The sequence below is a fragment of the Acanthaster planci genome, linkage group LG19 (assembly GCF_054643075.1).
Source record: "Acanthaster planci isolate LZ-2023a linkage group LG19, COTS_SCS, whole genome shotgun sequence".
In the NCBI taxonomy this organism is placed as follows: Eukaryota; Metazoa; Echinodermata; class Asteroidea; order Valvatida; family Acanthasteridae; genus Acanthaster; species Acanthaster planci.
In genome coordinates, this window is record NC_141795.1 from 4,112,774 (window position 1) to 4,129,755 (window position 16,982).

Below are 16,982 nucleotides of genomic sequence, written 5' to 3' on the forward strand. Positions count from 1 at the left end.
AGGTTGCAAAGCGAAGCTGTTCTGGTAACAAGCTCCTGCTTCGACAAGTGCCAGTACACCATCAACTTTGGTGTTAAATGTGAAGATTCACCACTCTTATTTAGCTTTCTAGTGGGACGAATTTTCTTGGTGCATGAATCCAAGCCAAAACTGCCAAGGAAAGAAATGTTTGCTTATGGGTACAAATGTCAAGTGCAATGGTGCGGTGACAGTTTGTTTACTTTGGTGGTATTAAATATGAATAACAAGTACCAATCTGCAAGTAGTTTGTCACTGCTACAGCAGCAACGAATACCTATCTGTCCACTAGTCAAGGTGGGGTTTTACAGGTAAGATATGATTTAATTTGGTATTAAACGCACACCTAAGTCAATGATCCTCCATTTAATATCCTTTTTCATGTTCTTGGCCATTGTTATGAAAGGTTGCCTGTATTAGGTTAGGTTTGTGACGTCGTGAAATTCTCATTTAAGGAATAAAGAAGTCAATTGCTAGGAGAAAATTCTTCCCTCGAATAAATTAGTCAAAACGACCGAGGCTGTTTTCATTCGGCAGGAAAAAAAAAGAAGACTTGAATAGCTAGAATGATGTACAAGCCATTATGTGAATCGGGCCTAGGTGATTACAGTTCGTCATGTGAAGTACTTGAAAGATAGTTTGCCCAATAAGTACAGTGGAAGTCATCTGGAGGCTAAAATATGTAACATTCAGTAACGTTTTGTTAAACGTAAATGATTTATACAGTGCCAGACTAAGACATTTGTAAACAGAAGTATGTTCACTTGGCTGCATTTCAAAAGATAATCATCACACGACCATTCTAATGAATCTTACTGAATTGAAATTTATGATCACCAATTCAAAAACAGCTGCTTGGCAGACATCTTGAGACTTGATTTTAGAATTAGATGTGATTGTTAAGATCCCTCTGAAAATATTGGTAGTTTTATTTATTTGTTGTTTTTGTCAGTTAAATTTCTCCCCTGGCAGCAAATAGTCTCGCTCTCTTACGCGTCACTTCTTTAACCAATCAAAATTTCGCGCTTGTTTTCCTATCAGCCAGTAGAACTTCGTCGATCACGGATCGGGCGTCTTAATCGCGATCGAGAGACGCGCGGTTTCGTTGCTATGAATTACGTAAAACCACCGGCCATGGTTATTGTCAAAACATACTTTTGTCTTTGTTCGTGTTAGGGTCCGGTTTTTTCCCCACTAATTTCTTTATCTGTATTCGTAGGATGGTGTTTTTTTTGGAGTTGAGTTTTGTGTGTATGAGAGTGTTGGCAGAAGATTTTTGATTCTCAACCTGACAACATCCTAAAGTGAAAGCTGAGCTGAGTGACAGATTTGTGACCGGTGTCAACTTCGCTGAAGTCCCTGATCCAGCAGGCGACGATCGGCCGGAGAATTCCAGTCCCGGCACGATCAGATCGAGTTTGGGCAAAATTCAGTGCCAATACGATCTGTCAGGAAACCGATCCCCTTCTCTGCAACAATCAGCCTAGACATTGTCTAGTTATGATGGACATAACCATGGCCGTAACTGTTGGGTTTGACGTCTCCCTCCCCACCATGTGACGCACTAGCTAGGACTCCATTTCCATCCTTGAGAGAAGGCTACGAGACTTGTGTTCTCCAACTGGGGCTTCCTACTCCTAGTCACGCTGAACTAGCTGGAAACGAGAGCGTCGGTATTATTTTCACACATTGAGGGAGAACCCGGCTCCATATTCATCAAATAAATAAATTTGGTATAAAACTTAACTGTTGGTTATTGACTCAATTCGAAGTAAGTCAAATTAAGAATATCTGTATTATTTGTAAACCGAGTGAATTTGTAAATAGACAAAACTTAAGTGCACTGATCTGGAGTGAAGTTAAATACGAGAACAGATTCGCTGAACAGTTATTGGGCATATTTCTCAGATTCATGTCTCCTCTGTAAATTTGTAAATAGATGTGTAAATAGAGTGTAAATACACAAATTTAAAAAGAATTCATTGGTCTCTTTTCATTCATTCAGTTGTTCTTGATTTATGTTCGGATCTGGGGGTCATCATTGCAGAACCAGATTGATCATTAGCTAGTGGTGACAGTGATGAACTATCAATTTAGAAGGACACCAGTCTTTCGTATTGCACTTCTTTTACCGCTCAATGAGTTGTAAAAATCGGTCTTTGGTGTCCTCGTATCTATTCTTGATTGAATCATTCATGGAGGAACTTAATCTGTATGATTTCGTCCAGATAGTATAGTAGAAGTTAGGATCGTCCTCAGGCATAGCTGTGCACAGACGTTTACATCAGGGTATCCCACAAACTGAAGTTGTCTTGTGATTCGGTTTGACTCAAGAACTTGTTAATTTAAGATTCGAATACAGTTTGCTGTTTCAAACTTTGAAAACATGTCTTTAATCTCTCACGTTTGTGTGTTTAACTGCTATGTCGACAATAGAACTTCGACATGAATTTGGGCTGAAACGAGTATTTGATTGTTCTTCGTCGACTCAAATGTCCTGGATCAGTACTGGGCGATGAAGTCTGATCAAGTAGAGTTCCTGAGTTTCTAGTTTTGTTTTCGAGCTGCCTTTCTTTCTTTTTTAATGCTACGAGCATTCTTCATCAAGAGTTCTCAAACTCACGTCAGTGATCATAGAAAGCGACAGTACTTGTGAATTATTTCGGCCATTTCTCACTTGATATCCGCATGTCTTATGACATAAACGATCACTTCAAATTTTGCGACACTGAACAGGATAGCGTGCCACTAATTTTGAATTCCGTTCTTAACATACTGAACAGGACTTCACCTAGCCTAGAGCATTGTTATGTCATTAATGCAGTGGCTCTGTTGTTGGTCGTGCTGTTTTTAGCACTATGACAACCGCAATCAAGTGGACCACGTTGATGTCGCTGATCATATTGTCTGCCGTCCACGGCGCAGACTCCTTGACACGACCTTCATTCATCAAGTTCATCGACAATGGCTACTCGGGCATCACCGTGGCAATTCACAACAGAGTAGACGAAGATCAGGTGTTGATTGACAGAATTCAGGTAAGCATTAAATAGCCCTCATCCGAAGCAACCCTTTTCAGGTTTATCACTGTAAACAAAAATGGAGCTATTTAATTTCGGTGAATTGTATTCATCGCTTGACACTTCAATATTTACCAAAAGTAAGCTCTCCGCCCCTTCTCAAATGGCTGAGAGACATAATAACCGCCTGCAGTAAACATGTATTTTTTAACCGTTAACTGTGTTATCAACTCGCCCTCTGGCCATAAAAGTAGTGAATTTAACATCAGTGCGAGACTAATACAGCTAAATTTGAAAAATTCGCTTCTTACAAATACAACACGCATAGGGCCTACAGACGTGTGTGATTTTCATCAATTTTTTACCAGACTAGTTTTTACGAGAGGAATCATCTCTTGCAGCACTTTGCAGGTTTATGGGGTGATACCGAGGCTCGTAAAGGGCGTAGGTCATTGTCAAAGGGTTTTGGGCCCGATGTTTTTTTTTTCCAATCAGTACATGTTCAAGGAGGCTTCAAAGTACCTGTACACAGCTACAAAGAAACGGGCCTACTTCAGAAACGTCACAATCCTCATACCGAAGACATGGGCCAGGAAACCGGAGTATGACCTTCCGGGTGGGGTCACCTTCGACAATGCCGACGTCATCGTAGCGCCGCCCAATCCTCGCTGGGCCCCGCTGCAGTACACCAAGCAGTACGAGGGTTGCGGCAAACAGGGTGTTCACATCCACTTCCTGGACGCCTTCCTGACCAATCAGGACACGGAGCTTTACTACGGACCACTCGGTTAGTGACTTAAAAGCTGTGTCTGAATCCATAGGTTGCGACTTCGGGAAATGGCTGCAGCCGCTATGCAGAGATCATGCAGCTTACATGTATAATAAGCCGCAGGCTGAACATTCGTACCCAGCCTAACTCCTACTTTAATACAAGTTAACGGACACCTTTCGTAACGAGGTTGAAAATTACCAATAATGACCCTTTTTGTTCATGATCAGGGCGTATGCTTGTCCACGAGTGGGCGCATCTTCGTTGGGGGTTATTTGACGAGTATCCAGATCCCGTGGGAGATCCCGATTATTACCAGGAGTTCTACTACTCTCCCCTCACTCAAAGATTCGAAGGAGTGAGGTATGTCCCTGTAAAAGCCATTTTGCATGACAACTCTTTCACTTGAAAAGGTGTAAACAGTTTCAATACTTTCTCCACGTTGCGTAACATGACGTCATAATATGGAGGGGTAAAGTGTCGATTTTGTTTGTTGATTAATGTTTACTCTTCATTACCACATCGTAGAATTTTCAACGGTGTGAAAGTTGGCAAATACTCTTAGATCTTCTGGTATCATTATCCGTGGACAAAATCCATAGAGACATTCCAATAACTGCGTATTTCGTTTCCTAAATGTGTCATTGTGTAATTTATGTTTGAAGTACTTTTCATTCTCTCTTTCCGTCTGTCGCCCAGGTGTTCATACAACTACAATGGCCGGCCGCTGATCTTTCTTCCGGAAAGCTTTTCCTATCGTGACTGTGCCGGTGATCCGTTTGTTGGTTACGAGGATAACTGCGTGTTCTTCATATTACAGGACCAGAGTGACGTCACAGCTTCCATCATGTTCGGCACGTACCCACTTGAACCGGTGAGGTTCACCTTTTTGGAGAAACAGAAGCGTTATTCTCATATCAATGTTTATGCCTCCGTAAGATTAATTTACATTTCAGTAACATGACTTTAACAGAAGTCCTACCAAAGTTGTCCCACATGAAAACAAGTGCAAGCACAAACAACTGAAGAAAGATATCTCTGAGGTTTTGGTTCGTCATGATGACAAACCTAAAAACCTAAATCTGCCACTGTGTGATTGAAAAAATGCTATTACGTACCAAACTTTTGATATTTGTTTGTGATTGGTACCCTTCATGGGAAAAAGTCGTGGAATTCTATCAACTGCATGAAGGATGTTTAGGAGATTTGGATAAAATAAGCCAATTTGGACACAACTTGTCCTTCCAATCTCCATCTAACAGATCACCAATTTCTGCGATGACACAGAACAGTCAAACATGTTGCACAACCAAGAGGCACCCAACAAACACAACCGGCTGTGCTTCCGGAAGAGCAACTGGGAGGTCATGCGAGGTCACGAAGATTTCGAAGGTAGGGGTGCGTCCGATGGTTGATTCTGTGGCTGAAAATAAGGCGCATTGAAGGCCCCTCTACTCCAGGTCGCAGCCACTTCAATGACACACGACCTGTGTTCTGTCCCGTCAAAGCACAGCCTCGGTATGTCGTTTGCTTGCAGAGTAAGAGAACGGTCAACGTTGGAGTGTCCAATACACGTGTCATCCTTGAAATATGCACATAAAATGCACAGGTAGATAGGTAACAGTGCCCAGGCATAATATTGCCATAGCGCTCCACAACCAACACGTTTTCAGAGCTTTGGTAGCGTTTGAAATTATGTAAAGTATAGTCGTCTATCTACACGTCGTATAAAGCTTGTTAGGCCTGATGTTAGATGCAGCATTTATGGTGGAACTTGCGAGGTCTTGACATGTAATTGCTCAGGAGAGAAAATATATATTTTTTCATTTCTTAAAAGGGGGAAAGAATCCTCCACGAGAAATCAGCGACAAGGATCTGATACCAACCTTTAGGTTGGTTCAACACAGGGAAATACGAGTCGTGCTTCTGTTGGACACGTCAGGCAGCATGAATGTAAGATGTCACCAATGCCGGAAGGCATTGGGCTAAGCCCAGCTTTCTATGCAGTACCATGGTTCTAGTTTTTGTTAAAGTAAAGCAATACATTGGTGGATTTTTGATGGGGATTTTGAATAACCATAAGTGCCCACTTTCACTGAGAAGGTTTCTTGGAGCATGTTCATTTTGGGTAATGTACAGTGCGATGCAGGACTGAGTTACGTCTTAATCGTGAAGTCCGCGAGGGCTGTCTGTGCATTTACATGTCTTCGGCTCGTGCATAGAGAGTCTTACATCAGACTACTTCATTTTCCCTTAGGATAACGAAAAGTTTGTGAAGATGATCAGTTCATCTTACAACTTTCTGTCGTCCATCGTGCTTGATGGTAGCCGGGTTGGTATCGTGGAGTTCAACACATTTGGGAAGATCCTGAAAAACCTAGTGGCCGTCAATGGAGCTGCAGATCGCTTGACGCTCCTGGATGCTTTACCATCAGAAGCTGATGGATGGACAGCCATAGGAGACGGGCTTCTAAAAGCCATTGAGGTGGGCTGTGAGGCAAACTCTTTGGATCCCATTCCAGTTTTCAACATTTGTTAAGTCCTAAAACTGGAAAACTTAAATTTTTCCACTTTTCCTCCACATACTCTAAATCCACTCTGCGTCTTCACGAGTTTTGTCTCATGCTTCGGATTTCTTTGTATTAACAAAGTAACTCACATTGACGAACTGCAACAAGTAATCAGCGTTTGCAGCACGTAATGAGAGAGTCAAGGCCGGGATCAAGCTGCTAGCTATTATGTTTTGTCCTTGGGAAAGTAACTTTACCCAAACTTGTCTGTCTCTGCTCCGTGAAGTGTAAGCGGATACTGGCATTAGCTCGAGTAACCTGAATTTGACTGGCAAAACCATTCACAGGATGAAAGAAACATTCCTTCTCATTGCGCTCAAACCAGAGATAAACATCTGCCCGCTGAGCCACGTTGATTTGTTTTATAATTCTTCGAAATCCTTTTCCAGCTGGTAATGGTAGCGCCGTATTTTCCCTGGCTTAATCCTTAAGGGATCCGGTCTTGCATGAAGAACACAGCCAAAGCCTCTACGCAAAATGAACGTTTTCCTCAGCACTTTGCTTTACGGATTAATGCAAAAGTTATGAGAAGCAATGTTGAGTTAAGAGGTGACAACGCCCTAGTTTTCATATGTAATACGTACCTGCAGGTGCAAGACCTGTGCAAAGGCATGAAGTGACAACACCTTAGTGTTCATGTGTAATACTTACCTGCAGGTGCATGGCCTGTGCAAGTTGTTATCAACCCAATTCAACTCAGTTCAAAAAGGGACATTTATTCCACACTTTTTCGGAAAATGCTTGGATAGTTAAGAAAACATGGTACATAGAAATTTCAAAAGTGGATGTGCATAACATTCAATCGCACAAGAAGTAATTTTAACAGTATCTGGAGAGAAAGTCAGTGGTATCATCGGCAAACGGAAGAATAACAATCTTCCCAGCGAATTCATGGATGATGACAAGCCCTCATATATTATTTACCTTATGGAAATATGGTTGGGTATTTAGCAGTGGCATTAAATCTGCCCATTAGTTTCAGCTTATACAACCCATATCACCACCTCTGATTCTGGGCACTAGACTCTTTGCCCGCCACAAGACACTTTTTTTCCCTTTTCTACGCGTCTCAGGTTTTGTCAGCCAATGAAGAAAGCCCAAAGGGAGGCATCATTATGCTAGTCAGTGACGGGGAGGAAAAACACGGCAATAATGGAGAAAACCCTCACAATTTACCTTATGTTGCTGACGTCATGGATGAGGTTGTAGCCTCCGGTGTAATAGTCGACACGTTAGCCTTTGCCCAGCAGGCCTCAGCTTTGCTACCAAGTATCTCCAAGGCAACTGGTAGGTATCTCAGGGGCTACTTATTTTAACCAATTTTTCGTTGACCCCAATTGGAGAACAAGGACAGTTTGGATAACATGTCATTAAGTGAGGAATAACTGTTTGCTCTACATTTTTAGGTGGTAAAACATTCTTCTACTCGAATGAGCCTGGTTCCAACACCCTGTATGAGGCATTTGCAGCAATCATGGAAAGAGGAGATGTTAGAGATACTGACAAACGTGTACAGGTACCTCGTGCACAGAAACGAAGCAGTCTTTTTTGTTTTTGTCTCATCTCAAATGCACATACAATGTCACGTATTGTATCATTGGTGAGACTGCGTTCGACGATGTACCATAATGGTCGAATAATGTGAATTGCCAATGGCTGCTTGACAAGACACTCATTCTGATATTTAAATTAAAAAACATTAATGTTTCTAGATTGTGTTAAATTTTCACAGCGCCCTCAAACTTGCTTCATGATTATTTTACAACTTCCTACCACATTATCGCCGATGTCTCAGTCGCAAGGAAGTAACGATGATGACTCTGTTTTTTGTTCAAGCTGTTGGGTACCTCGTGGTCTCTCAAGAAAAACGAAGAGCGAAGGGGTGGTGTTTTTATGGACAGCACCCTTGGCAACGGAACAGCGTTCACCTTTTCTTGGAGCAAGGTGGATAATCCAGGTGAGTTCTTCCCTCAAGAGTGGGGTATTCAGGTTAATTGGGGGGAAGGGCCAAGACTAAGATTTATTTTCTGAAACGATTGCTCTGTTAGTTTTTTTTATACGCAAAAGAATTCTTTCCGTGCAGTTGTAGGTGCGTGTGTACACTTTTGTTGGCGCTTTTGGTTTGTACATCTTTACCCGTCAAGAGCCTTGGTCCAATTTCTCTCCAAAGTTCCCAACTGGTTACAACGCATGCGTGGGTGTACATTTGCATGCATGTACATCAGGGGTTGCTTGGAGCACAGACCTTCATTTACACTAGGAAGATTCCTATTTCACACCCATCTCCTTTCAGCTATTGAGGTGACCATTATGAGGCATGTACATCAGGGGTTGCTTGGAGCACAGACCTTCATTTACACTAGGAAGATTCCTATTTCACACCCATTTCCTTTCAGCTATTGAGGTGACCATTATGAGGCCGAACGGGGAAATCCTAGACTCTTCTTACGATGGCTTCGGTGAGGACGCATCCTTCAAAACAATCATTGTGAGAATCCAAGGACATGCAGAAGTGGGTATATCAAAGTAACTTGACCCTTGACCTCTGATAGGTCACTGACATACCGGCAAATACTGTTATACTTTGGCGGGTGTTAAAAGTTAAAACTAATTAAAATTGATTGTAAACGAGCAGCAGACGGCAATTTCCCGATCATTACTTAATAACATTAATCAGAAAGTGAGTGATTTTTGGAGGCTCACCATCGTTAAACAAAGTTCTACAAATTTCACAACGGAGGCAACTCTTTGGAGAACTGTGAACTGTTTGGAACCACTCGGGTACTTCAAGGGAGTGAGTTATAGCGATAGCCTGTAGTATTTTCTGAATTGTCTGAAATTCCTGTTTCTAAAGATTTCTTCGCTGTGCGATAATATGAAGTTTTCGTATCGAAACTTCTTTCACCTCCAGGAGGGTGCGTGGATATTCACAGTGCGCAACAGACGGAATGGAAAACAGGATGTCGCCATTGCTGTGTCGTCATACCCGGCAAGTGACAACGTGGAGCCCATTGTCGTGACGTCAGAGTTGAGCGGCTCCATCACGGCTTTTGAAAAGGGCGAGCCGCTGGTGGCCTACGCAGAGGTCCGTCAGGGCTTCAGCCCCATGATTTACGCCAACGTGACGGCAACTATCGAAAGACCGGGAGGATATGATCCGGTTACCGTTCAGCTACTTGACAATGGTGCAGGTATCATTGATTCTTCTACTTAACATGAAGATCCTAGCAGATGTTGTACCTTTGATAAAAGCAGTCAGGGAGATTTGGCTTAGCCTGGACACATCCCTCACATCCGAGGTACTTTCGGCTCTCAAATTCAAATATTTACGCATATCGTATACAGGCGTTGCGTTTGAGGGCGCTCGCCGTCTCGAACAGTCACTAATAGGCGTTCCCACTTCAATGAGGTTATTTGGACTTCTGAGTCGCGTTTTTTTTTCTCACAAGGTGCGGACATCACAAAGAATGACGGTGTATACTCCAGGTATTTCACGGAGTTCACCGGTATCGGCTATTATGGTATTCGCATCAACGTGGACAATAACGGCGGAGACGCCATTATTATCGAGTCCAATCCCTTCTCAAAGGCCCGACCGATTGTGAGCCCGGACAAGGTTTATGATCTGCCGGAGATCGGTAAGTTCCTGCGAGTATTACCACATTGCAAGAACTGTCTATCGGAAATGAGAGAGCGCCGCAGGTTAGTTGCAACTCCTTTCCCCCATGCTTTTCAAAAGCCTATACATGGCAGCCTCCATCTAAAAAGCACCAGAAATACTATCCTCGTACCCTCTGCTAGTAGAGCGTGCCGGTGATACATTATAGAGGGTGCGTTGTCTTGGCTCACGGTACAACACTGAACTGGGAATAGCCGTGTGAGCAGTGTCAAGCAAGGAAGACGTTGGGACGATCATTAAACCCGAGCTAATTCATGGACGCTAATCCATCCCGCAAGACCATCAGTGGGATTGTGTAAGTTCGTGGGCCGGTTTGCACAGCGTAAAGTGGCATGGGAGAGGATCCTGAGCCTAAGGGTAACTTTTTCTTAGTTTTTGTGTTTCCGTTGGAAAAGATTCATTTCGAAAGGCTGTCGTTTTAATTTGCTGCCCAAAGTTGTAGCCCCCAACTTTGTTTTATTCAGGAGAAGATGCTTTGATACGCCACTTAAGCGTGATTAACCACTGAAGGAGCTATTTCACACACACAACATGTTACTTCCACTTTCAAATGTTGGCATTTTGCTGCGAACACCTCTCCTCTTAACGACATTTGGTAGTTGGATCAGTTGTAAACGCTAGCAAGTCGGGTTCTGCGTCTGTCATTCATTCCATCAATTACAAGTTTATTCATTCATCTTGCCATTTCCCATTTATCTGTCATCGCAGGTGGTATCAAGATTCCGCCTCCTGGTACCCCTCCAGCGGAGCCAAGAGGCAGGTCAGCCCCGGCATTCAGCCGCGGTATCTCGGGTGGGTCCAGCCGAGTAGACGAAGTACCTCCAGGCTTCTCACCCGGGGACGACCTGTTCCCACCAGGGGACGTCTTGGACCTCAGAGCCACTGACTCCTCGTTTCAGAAGAAGACGGTGACGTTGGCTTGGACGGCTCCCGGTGATGATCTCGACAACGGGGCAGGTAAATAGAGTCCTCATCTGAAACTTCACACACCTCAGAATCTCATCATTATGATATAAATCTGCGATCCTAAAAAGTGAGAAATCGACTTTTTAAGTGGAATTGAATTCAAACTTTCCATAAGAGTTGGTTTAATTATTATCTTAAAACTTAACACTGTCTACAGCGCTTTTTGTAATGCTGTCTCAAAGGGACAGTCACTAGAATATAATGAAGCCAGGACCAGAATAAGTTTGGAATATATTACACAAGTTAAAGTTAAGAATATTAATTTTGTTGTAGCCTCCCGGTATGAAGTCATCCGTGCTGAGTCTATCCAAGCCTGGCAGAACGACTCGACTCCGGCTGCCCATCTGATCCTCAACTCCAAGCACATCCTCCAGGGGAGCCTCTCTGCGCCTCAGGAGTTCGGCAACGAAGAGGAGTTAGTGGTCCTCGTTCCGGTACCGGAGGGCGCCACCGTGGCCTCGTACGCGTTCGTGCTGCGCGCTTTTGACGACGCCGGAAACCCATCCGGGTTTTCCAACGTCGTACAGGCCGCGCTCAGGGAGCGGATCCCCGAGGCGCCGGCAGACGGCTTGCTGGGCTGGCAGATCGCGTTGATTGTCGTCGGTAGCATCGCCGTGGCGCTGTTGCTGATTGCTGGTGGGGTAGTTGCTTTCAAGCACTTCAAGCCCAACGATAAAAAAGTGAAGCAGTCTTCCAACAAGGAAACCCGGGAAATGACTTAAAGATGAATATGTCCCTGGACTACTGCTACAGTGGCTTGCAATGCGCTATGTTGAGGTCCCGCTCACAACTGATCTTATGAAGCAATTGCTTTTCCTTCAAATTAGAAATTTCTTTATTTTATAAAACTGTTTGTACTATTTTACTTAAATAAGGCGCTATATTATTTTTAAGGCAACCTTTCTGTCATTACAACGTTTGGCATTATCGGAAGCCTGCTTAGTTTATTTTGCGCAGACTTTGCGGACAGGGCAAGGGACGGGCTACCGGTATTGTATCAAGTAACTCTTTCTTTGAACTGCTAAAGTAGCTGTGTTGTTTTACATTTTGCAGTAAATTGGCATAATATTATACAATTCTCTCTGGTCGCATAATTATAGCTCCACTACTATACTGTTAATTCGACTGCCGAGATCTCGCAACGATACTTAGGTCGGATAAATCTACGGTAAGTTAACACAGAATGCTCTGTTTTTCAGGAATTACTTCGACGTCGACCTCTTTTGTTGAAGCAGCTGCGACACTGAAGGAAAATATGTTGAATCCAAAAACAATATCTTATCTAGTCAATAAAACACATTTCCGTATCACACAATAGGACAACGCCGCCAAACATTTGTTAACAGGTGACACCTTCAAGCTTCGTAACTCTCAACCAATCTTCGCAACTGAATCAACTGAATTTGGGTAGGTTTATAGCTGGTTTTTATATTAGCATCAAAGCCAATAGACAAGTGCTTTATCTACCAGAAGTTGAAAATGATAGTAAGTGCTGAGGCCTAGTTGCGCTATAAATGATAATGTTTGAGTTAGAACCCAAAGTTGAGAAGTAACACAAGTGATAACTGACGAGCAGACCGCAAACCTTGGCAATCTGTTTACAAATAGCATCAACTATGATAAATGTTTTATTCATAAATTTATGCTAGTGCTACTTATAACTTTCCCTATAGTAGAAGTCATCATGCAAGTATAATTGAGAGTGTCTTCTTGTGACCTTTACCAACCCCAACGACAATTGATACTCGTATCGTGCATTACTCACGGTTCGTGCTCCGCGCATTCTATAATTTCGAGAACCCGGCCGGGGTTCTTTGAGGGCCGTGCACCGTGACTGGACTGCTGCTGCGAAGTGTCGAGGTTTGCCGGGCGAGCATACCGCCCCCATTGTCCCGATGAGCGTCACTGTGGTGCTGTTGTTAATTCCCATGGTCACAAGCGTTGAACCGTGTGAGCGTGCCCTTGAGGCAAGACACTTTTTCACTCTTTCTCTCCAAGACGGAGTAATAGGGTACCCGAGAGGGCAAAGATGGTCGTCGATGATTCATAATAGAAATCAAATCACTAAACTGCTTTTCGCTGAACTTGCGCCCTCGAGCTGTAAACCTCTAGGGCGCTGAAAGGGTATTTGGGATGATTCGGCCTTCGGCATCTTTGGGTGGATATGTTGCGCATTATGAATGTCTTAATTAACCTGAACAGATGAATGAGCAGTCTACCCTCTGAAAACGCAGGCAACATAGACAAGGGAAGGGTATGATCATAGCCATGCCTCCCTTAAGAAAAAGAGGTTAGCATTTAAAAACTGTATAAATTACTTCATTTATGACTACTGACTCGCAGTGAAAGTCATGATCGGTGTCTGTGGTGCTATAGTTCAATTAGGGTTTTTAAACAGCAATGATATCTTACTGAATTATTCGTTTTTGTCAGATACAATAATAATTAGATCTGTAGTGTTTTTATTCTTTGCTTTATTTTAAGCAAAAGTCCGCAATTGTCCACTAGGATGAGGTGGTTCATTTATCGTGTAAACCAACAAGCAGATTTAGAAGCCATTGCGGGGGCACAGGTGGTACAAGCGCGTTACATGCCTGTTTGACCAATAGGGTGTCGTGCACGCGCGCGTCAAGCTGATAGATGTGCGCGTGTGGGTGCGGTGCCTCTGCAGTGACGGTGTGTCTGTGCTCACATTAATCTATAACATTATGTAGCAGACAAGTGTTCCAATGTGTTGAACAAGGTATTAGAACTAAGAAGTGGTCTTCACACCGACCGCCCTAAGAGACAATCTCTCTATTGGGTAGTTAGAAATGTTGGTGTTAAATTTTCACTTGTGGAGTGTCCGTAATAATTCAGGGCTTAATTACATGTGCTTGGTTTTAAAATTATGGCATTTATATTTGTAGTACCGCTACTGAGTAGTTGCTAATAAACAGTGAAGTATATTGCTCATTCTCCTTTGAAGTAATTTTGAGTGATGATCTCTTGGAGCAGTAAAATGTTATTGCGGTTATGTAGTATATGACGCTTCTTGACTGTACTTGGTTTCCATTCCTAGCAACCCTCAAACAAATTAGGTCTACCTACTTTTTAACAGGTTTGTGACAAAACATTTGCCGTACAGAGCCGTTCAGTTGAAGCCAGAAAAAGGATTGCTCGTTTTACTTGGTCGGAATTGGTTGATAAGTTTGCTCTTTTAAAAGGTACTGTGTAGAACGGAGTATAAAATGCATTTTGCTAAAAAAATATCAAGTTAATCTGGTAAGCGTTCGATCAGTTTATTTTTCGCCTTCTGGTTACAAGTAGACATCCTGATGTTTGTCTGAAATTGAAATTTAAAAGAGAACTATACCACATAATCGACTTCCACGGTAAGCTTTCCTACCCTCACTCAGTTTCGCGTGTATCAAAGTCTGTTTGCTCAGCAAACTTCGGTTTGAAAGGGCGCGTGTCAAATAGGGGACCTTATCGTGAGGTGAACGGCGGGGTTTACCTATCGGGAGGAATTCCTTCACAAAACACCGTCATGCCATGTTTCAATCCGTGGTGCCCGACATCTTCATGTGAACAATGACACTCGAATGGTGCTCTCTGGCGGTGTCGGGCTTCCAGCAAACGCATGAAGAGCCAGCAGAGGCTGCGCAGCTTCGAACAGCCATATCGATTTATTAACAACCAGGATCGTTTCTCTTCGCTCAAGTCTCGTGCTGTATTCAGTGAATTCATTCTTCCTAATTTCATTTCAAGATTATTACTAACAGGGTACCTCCCATTTGGAGGAAACTATCCTTCCGAAGTCATCGGAGAACCAACAAAAAAGTGAACAGGAATGAGAAGATGGTCATATGAGCTTAAATTTGATTTGTTAGTTTCAAATTGGAAGCATTTGTCGTCCATTTTAAGCAAAAGTTTTTCATCACAATAGTTTCACAGTCCCGAAAATAGGAAATGATGCCGTGGGAGCACACTTTACATCTGCACGCGTGCTGTTTAACATCTACGAATAAAGATTCGAATAGGAGGCAAGAGCGCCCTCATTTAAAGGTCCTTTCAGCTATCATGGTTGCTCTGTCTCGTTTACCAGTTCGAGGTACAACTTTGTTCCTTGTATCCCTTGTTACAAACAAGGGATACATCCAAAATCTCTGTCTTGTATAACCATGGGAAGCAAAACTGAGAGCTTTTAATTAAAGGTTGCTACATGTATCGATTTGTATCCTTCTAGAATAGCACCATCACGCGGCAAACCACTTACCGATTTATCTTTATCATCTTTGCAATTTCAACAGAAAAAATGACAACATTGTAACGCAGCCTCACTGTGTGTTTGCAGAAGAGAACCCGAGGTTATCTTTTGCGCGAGGCTCGTCACTGGGTGCAGAGGTCAAGCAGTCGACCTCTCATGAGACGCGTCAATTGTCCTACACCTGTGCTACACACAGACGCAAAAAACATCATGTAGCTGAACACAGTGGTGTGATTTTTCGAGGCTTGTCCAACTCAAATTGGCGACAAAATGTCTTGGGATATGCTTCGGCCTGTGGAAGCGAGTCACCCAAGGTCTTGCCCGGGAGCAAAGTTGCTGCCGATTTACGCCTATCCAAAGACTATTTTAGCACCCAGACATAATCCCCAAAGCCTCATAGTCATCACGATCCCGATTCGACACGGGTGTTTGTGAAGTGCCTTTGAAATCGTGATCAAAACTGATAATCTGTCCACTCGTTGAATCGATAAAAAGAGACAGTAGGACAAAATGGCCAAGAGAAAAGGAGCTTTTGGAAACCGAAGTTCGTATTCAGCTCAATCTCAGTAAAATGTAATGGCGATTCAAAATTTCATGACGGGATAAAGAAATATGGGCCTATATAAAAAAATCTGCTTTACTGCTCTCCTTTACGTGAAAAGAAGATGTATCCTTTACCACATCCACGTGTGCGTACAGTTATTTTGAAATGAGCAGCTAATTTGCTGTTTTAGTCATGTTCCCTTCAGTATTAAGTTTCTAGTGTCTATGTGTCACAATCTAACTTTTTTTACCTGTGATGGAGCCGAAACTCCCGCAGGTTCGTTTAGTTTTCTGTCACTTTAACGGGAATATCAAGCCAGAAATTTCCTCTTCGCTGACCGCAGTGCGGTCTGTTGTGAATTTTCTGGTTTCATAGGTGGGGAAATTCAAATTACTGAAACTACACAAATCGAAATGTCCCAACTAAGTTCTTAGTTCCTAAGAGTCAATTATCTGGCTTGTAAAAAAGTGTGCTTATTGTTCGCCCAATTCTAATAAATTTTGTAATAGTGAATTATCATACTTTTAAAGTGACTAATAGGAAATATCACATGGTTAAAAATTGAGAGCAAGTTTTACTCAGAAATGAATCCAAATTTCCTTTAACTTGTCCACGAGTAGGTTTTTCGTGACTTGACTTCATGAACAACTACGTGGGAATGATTCGTGACTGATTGTTGAGAAATCAACTACAAAATATTCCGGTACAAAACACAGCTTCTAAAACTTTCAACTTGAAAAAAATTCACGCCCTAATCGACGATTCCAGCGTAACCGATTCTGATCGACACTGTAGTTTGTCAAAGGTGAAGCTGTCAACGAATCGTGAAGATTAATAGACCCCTCTTTGAAGTAGCCTTTATGAAGTCTCTGTCCAAATATTTATCCAGCTCCTAGTTTCACTCGCAACAATTATAAACCCTATTATGCCAAGCAAGATAGCGGTTCGATATAAAGCCGCTTCCTTTTTTTCTCTCCAACCTCGGGGCAGACAAGGGATTTAGGCTTGGAACAAAAATTCATGACAGGAAAATTTCACGCTCTGTTAATGAATCAAATGAACTACTCAAAAAAGTTTTTGGTCGGTTATTTTTGAAGCTTTATTCATTTTAATTAACGAAAACTGCCATTCAAAAAGAGTGCAATTTAAGTTGAAACCAATTAAACG

General features: G+C 42.6%; 1 protein-coding gene across 2 annotated transcripts; it reads left to right on the forward strand.

Moving 5' to 3' along the window:
* Nucleotides 1–188: 188 nt before the first annotated feature.
* Nucleotides 189–13,970, forward strand: LOC110974098 (calcium-activated chloride channel regulator 1-like). 2 transcript variants are annotated; one of them, XM_022225463.2, is made up of 16 exons: nucleotides 189–329; nucleotides 2,873–3,056; nucleotides 3,534–3,825; nucleotides 4,038–4,170; nucleotides 4,507–4,681; nucleotides 5,070–5,199; nucleotides 5,645–5,760; nucleotides 6,065–6,292; nucleotides 7,451–7,664; nucleotides 7,784–7,893; nucleotides 8,214–8,334; nucleotides 8,774–8,889; nucleotides 9,289–9,568; nucleotides 9,827–10,015; nucleotides 10,765–11,013; nucleotides 11,296–13,970. In XM_022225463.2, exons 1-16 carry the CDS (start codon nucleotides 238–240, stop codon nucleotides 11,742–11,744), a joined length of 3,078 nt encoding a protein of 1,025 aa, XP_022081155.2. In that variant the 5' UTR covers nucleotides 189–237; the 3' UTR covers nucleotides 11,745–13,970. The 2 variants fall into 2 exon arrangements, with proteins under 2 accessions (XP_022081155.2, XP_022081164.2); XM_022225472.2 differs by having other exon boundaries at nucleotides 231–329; nucleotides 2,843–3,056.
* Nucleotides 13,971–16,982: the final 3,012 nt, after the last annotated feature.

Excerpts from the sequence above, each read along its gene's own strand:
- LOC110974098 (XM_022225472.2), top strand. The coding sequence starts at position 238 with ATGAATAACAAGTACCAATCTGCAAGTAGTTTGTCACTGCTACAGCAG. Across the intron at positions 330-2,842 it reads GTCAAGGTGGGGTTTTACAG|TGGCTCTGTTGTTGGTCGTG; the intron begins GTAAGATATGAT and ends TCATTAATGCAG. Across the intron at positions 11,014-11,295 it reads TGATCTCGACAACGGGGCAG|CCTCCCGGTATGAAGTCATC; the intron begins GTAAATAGAGTC and ends ATTTTGTTGTAG.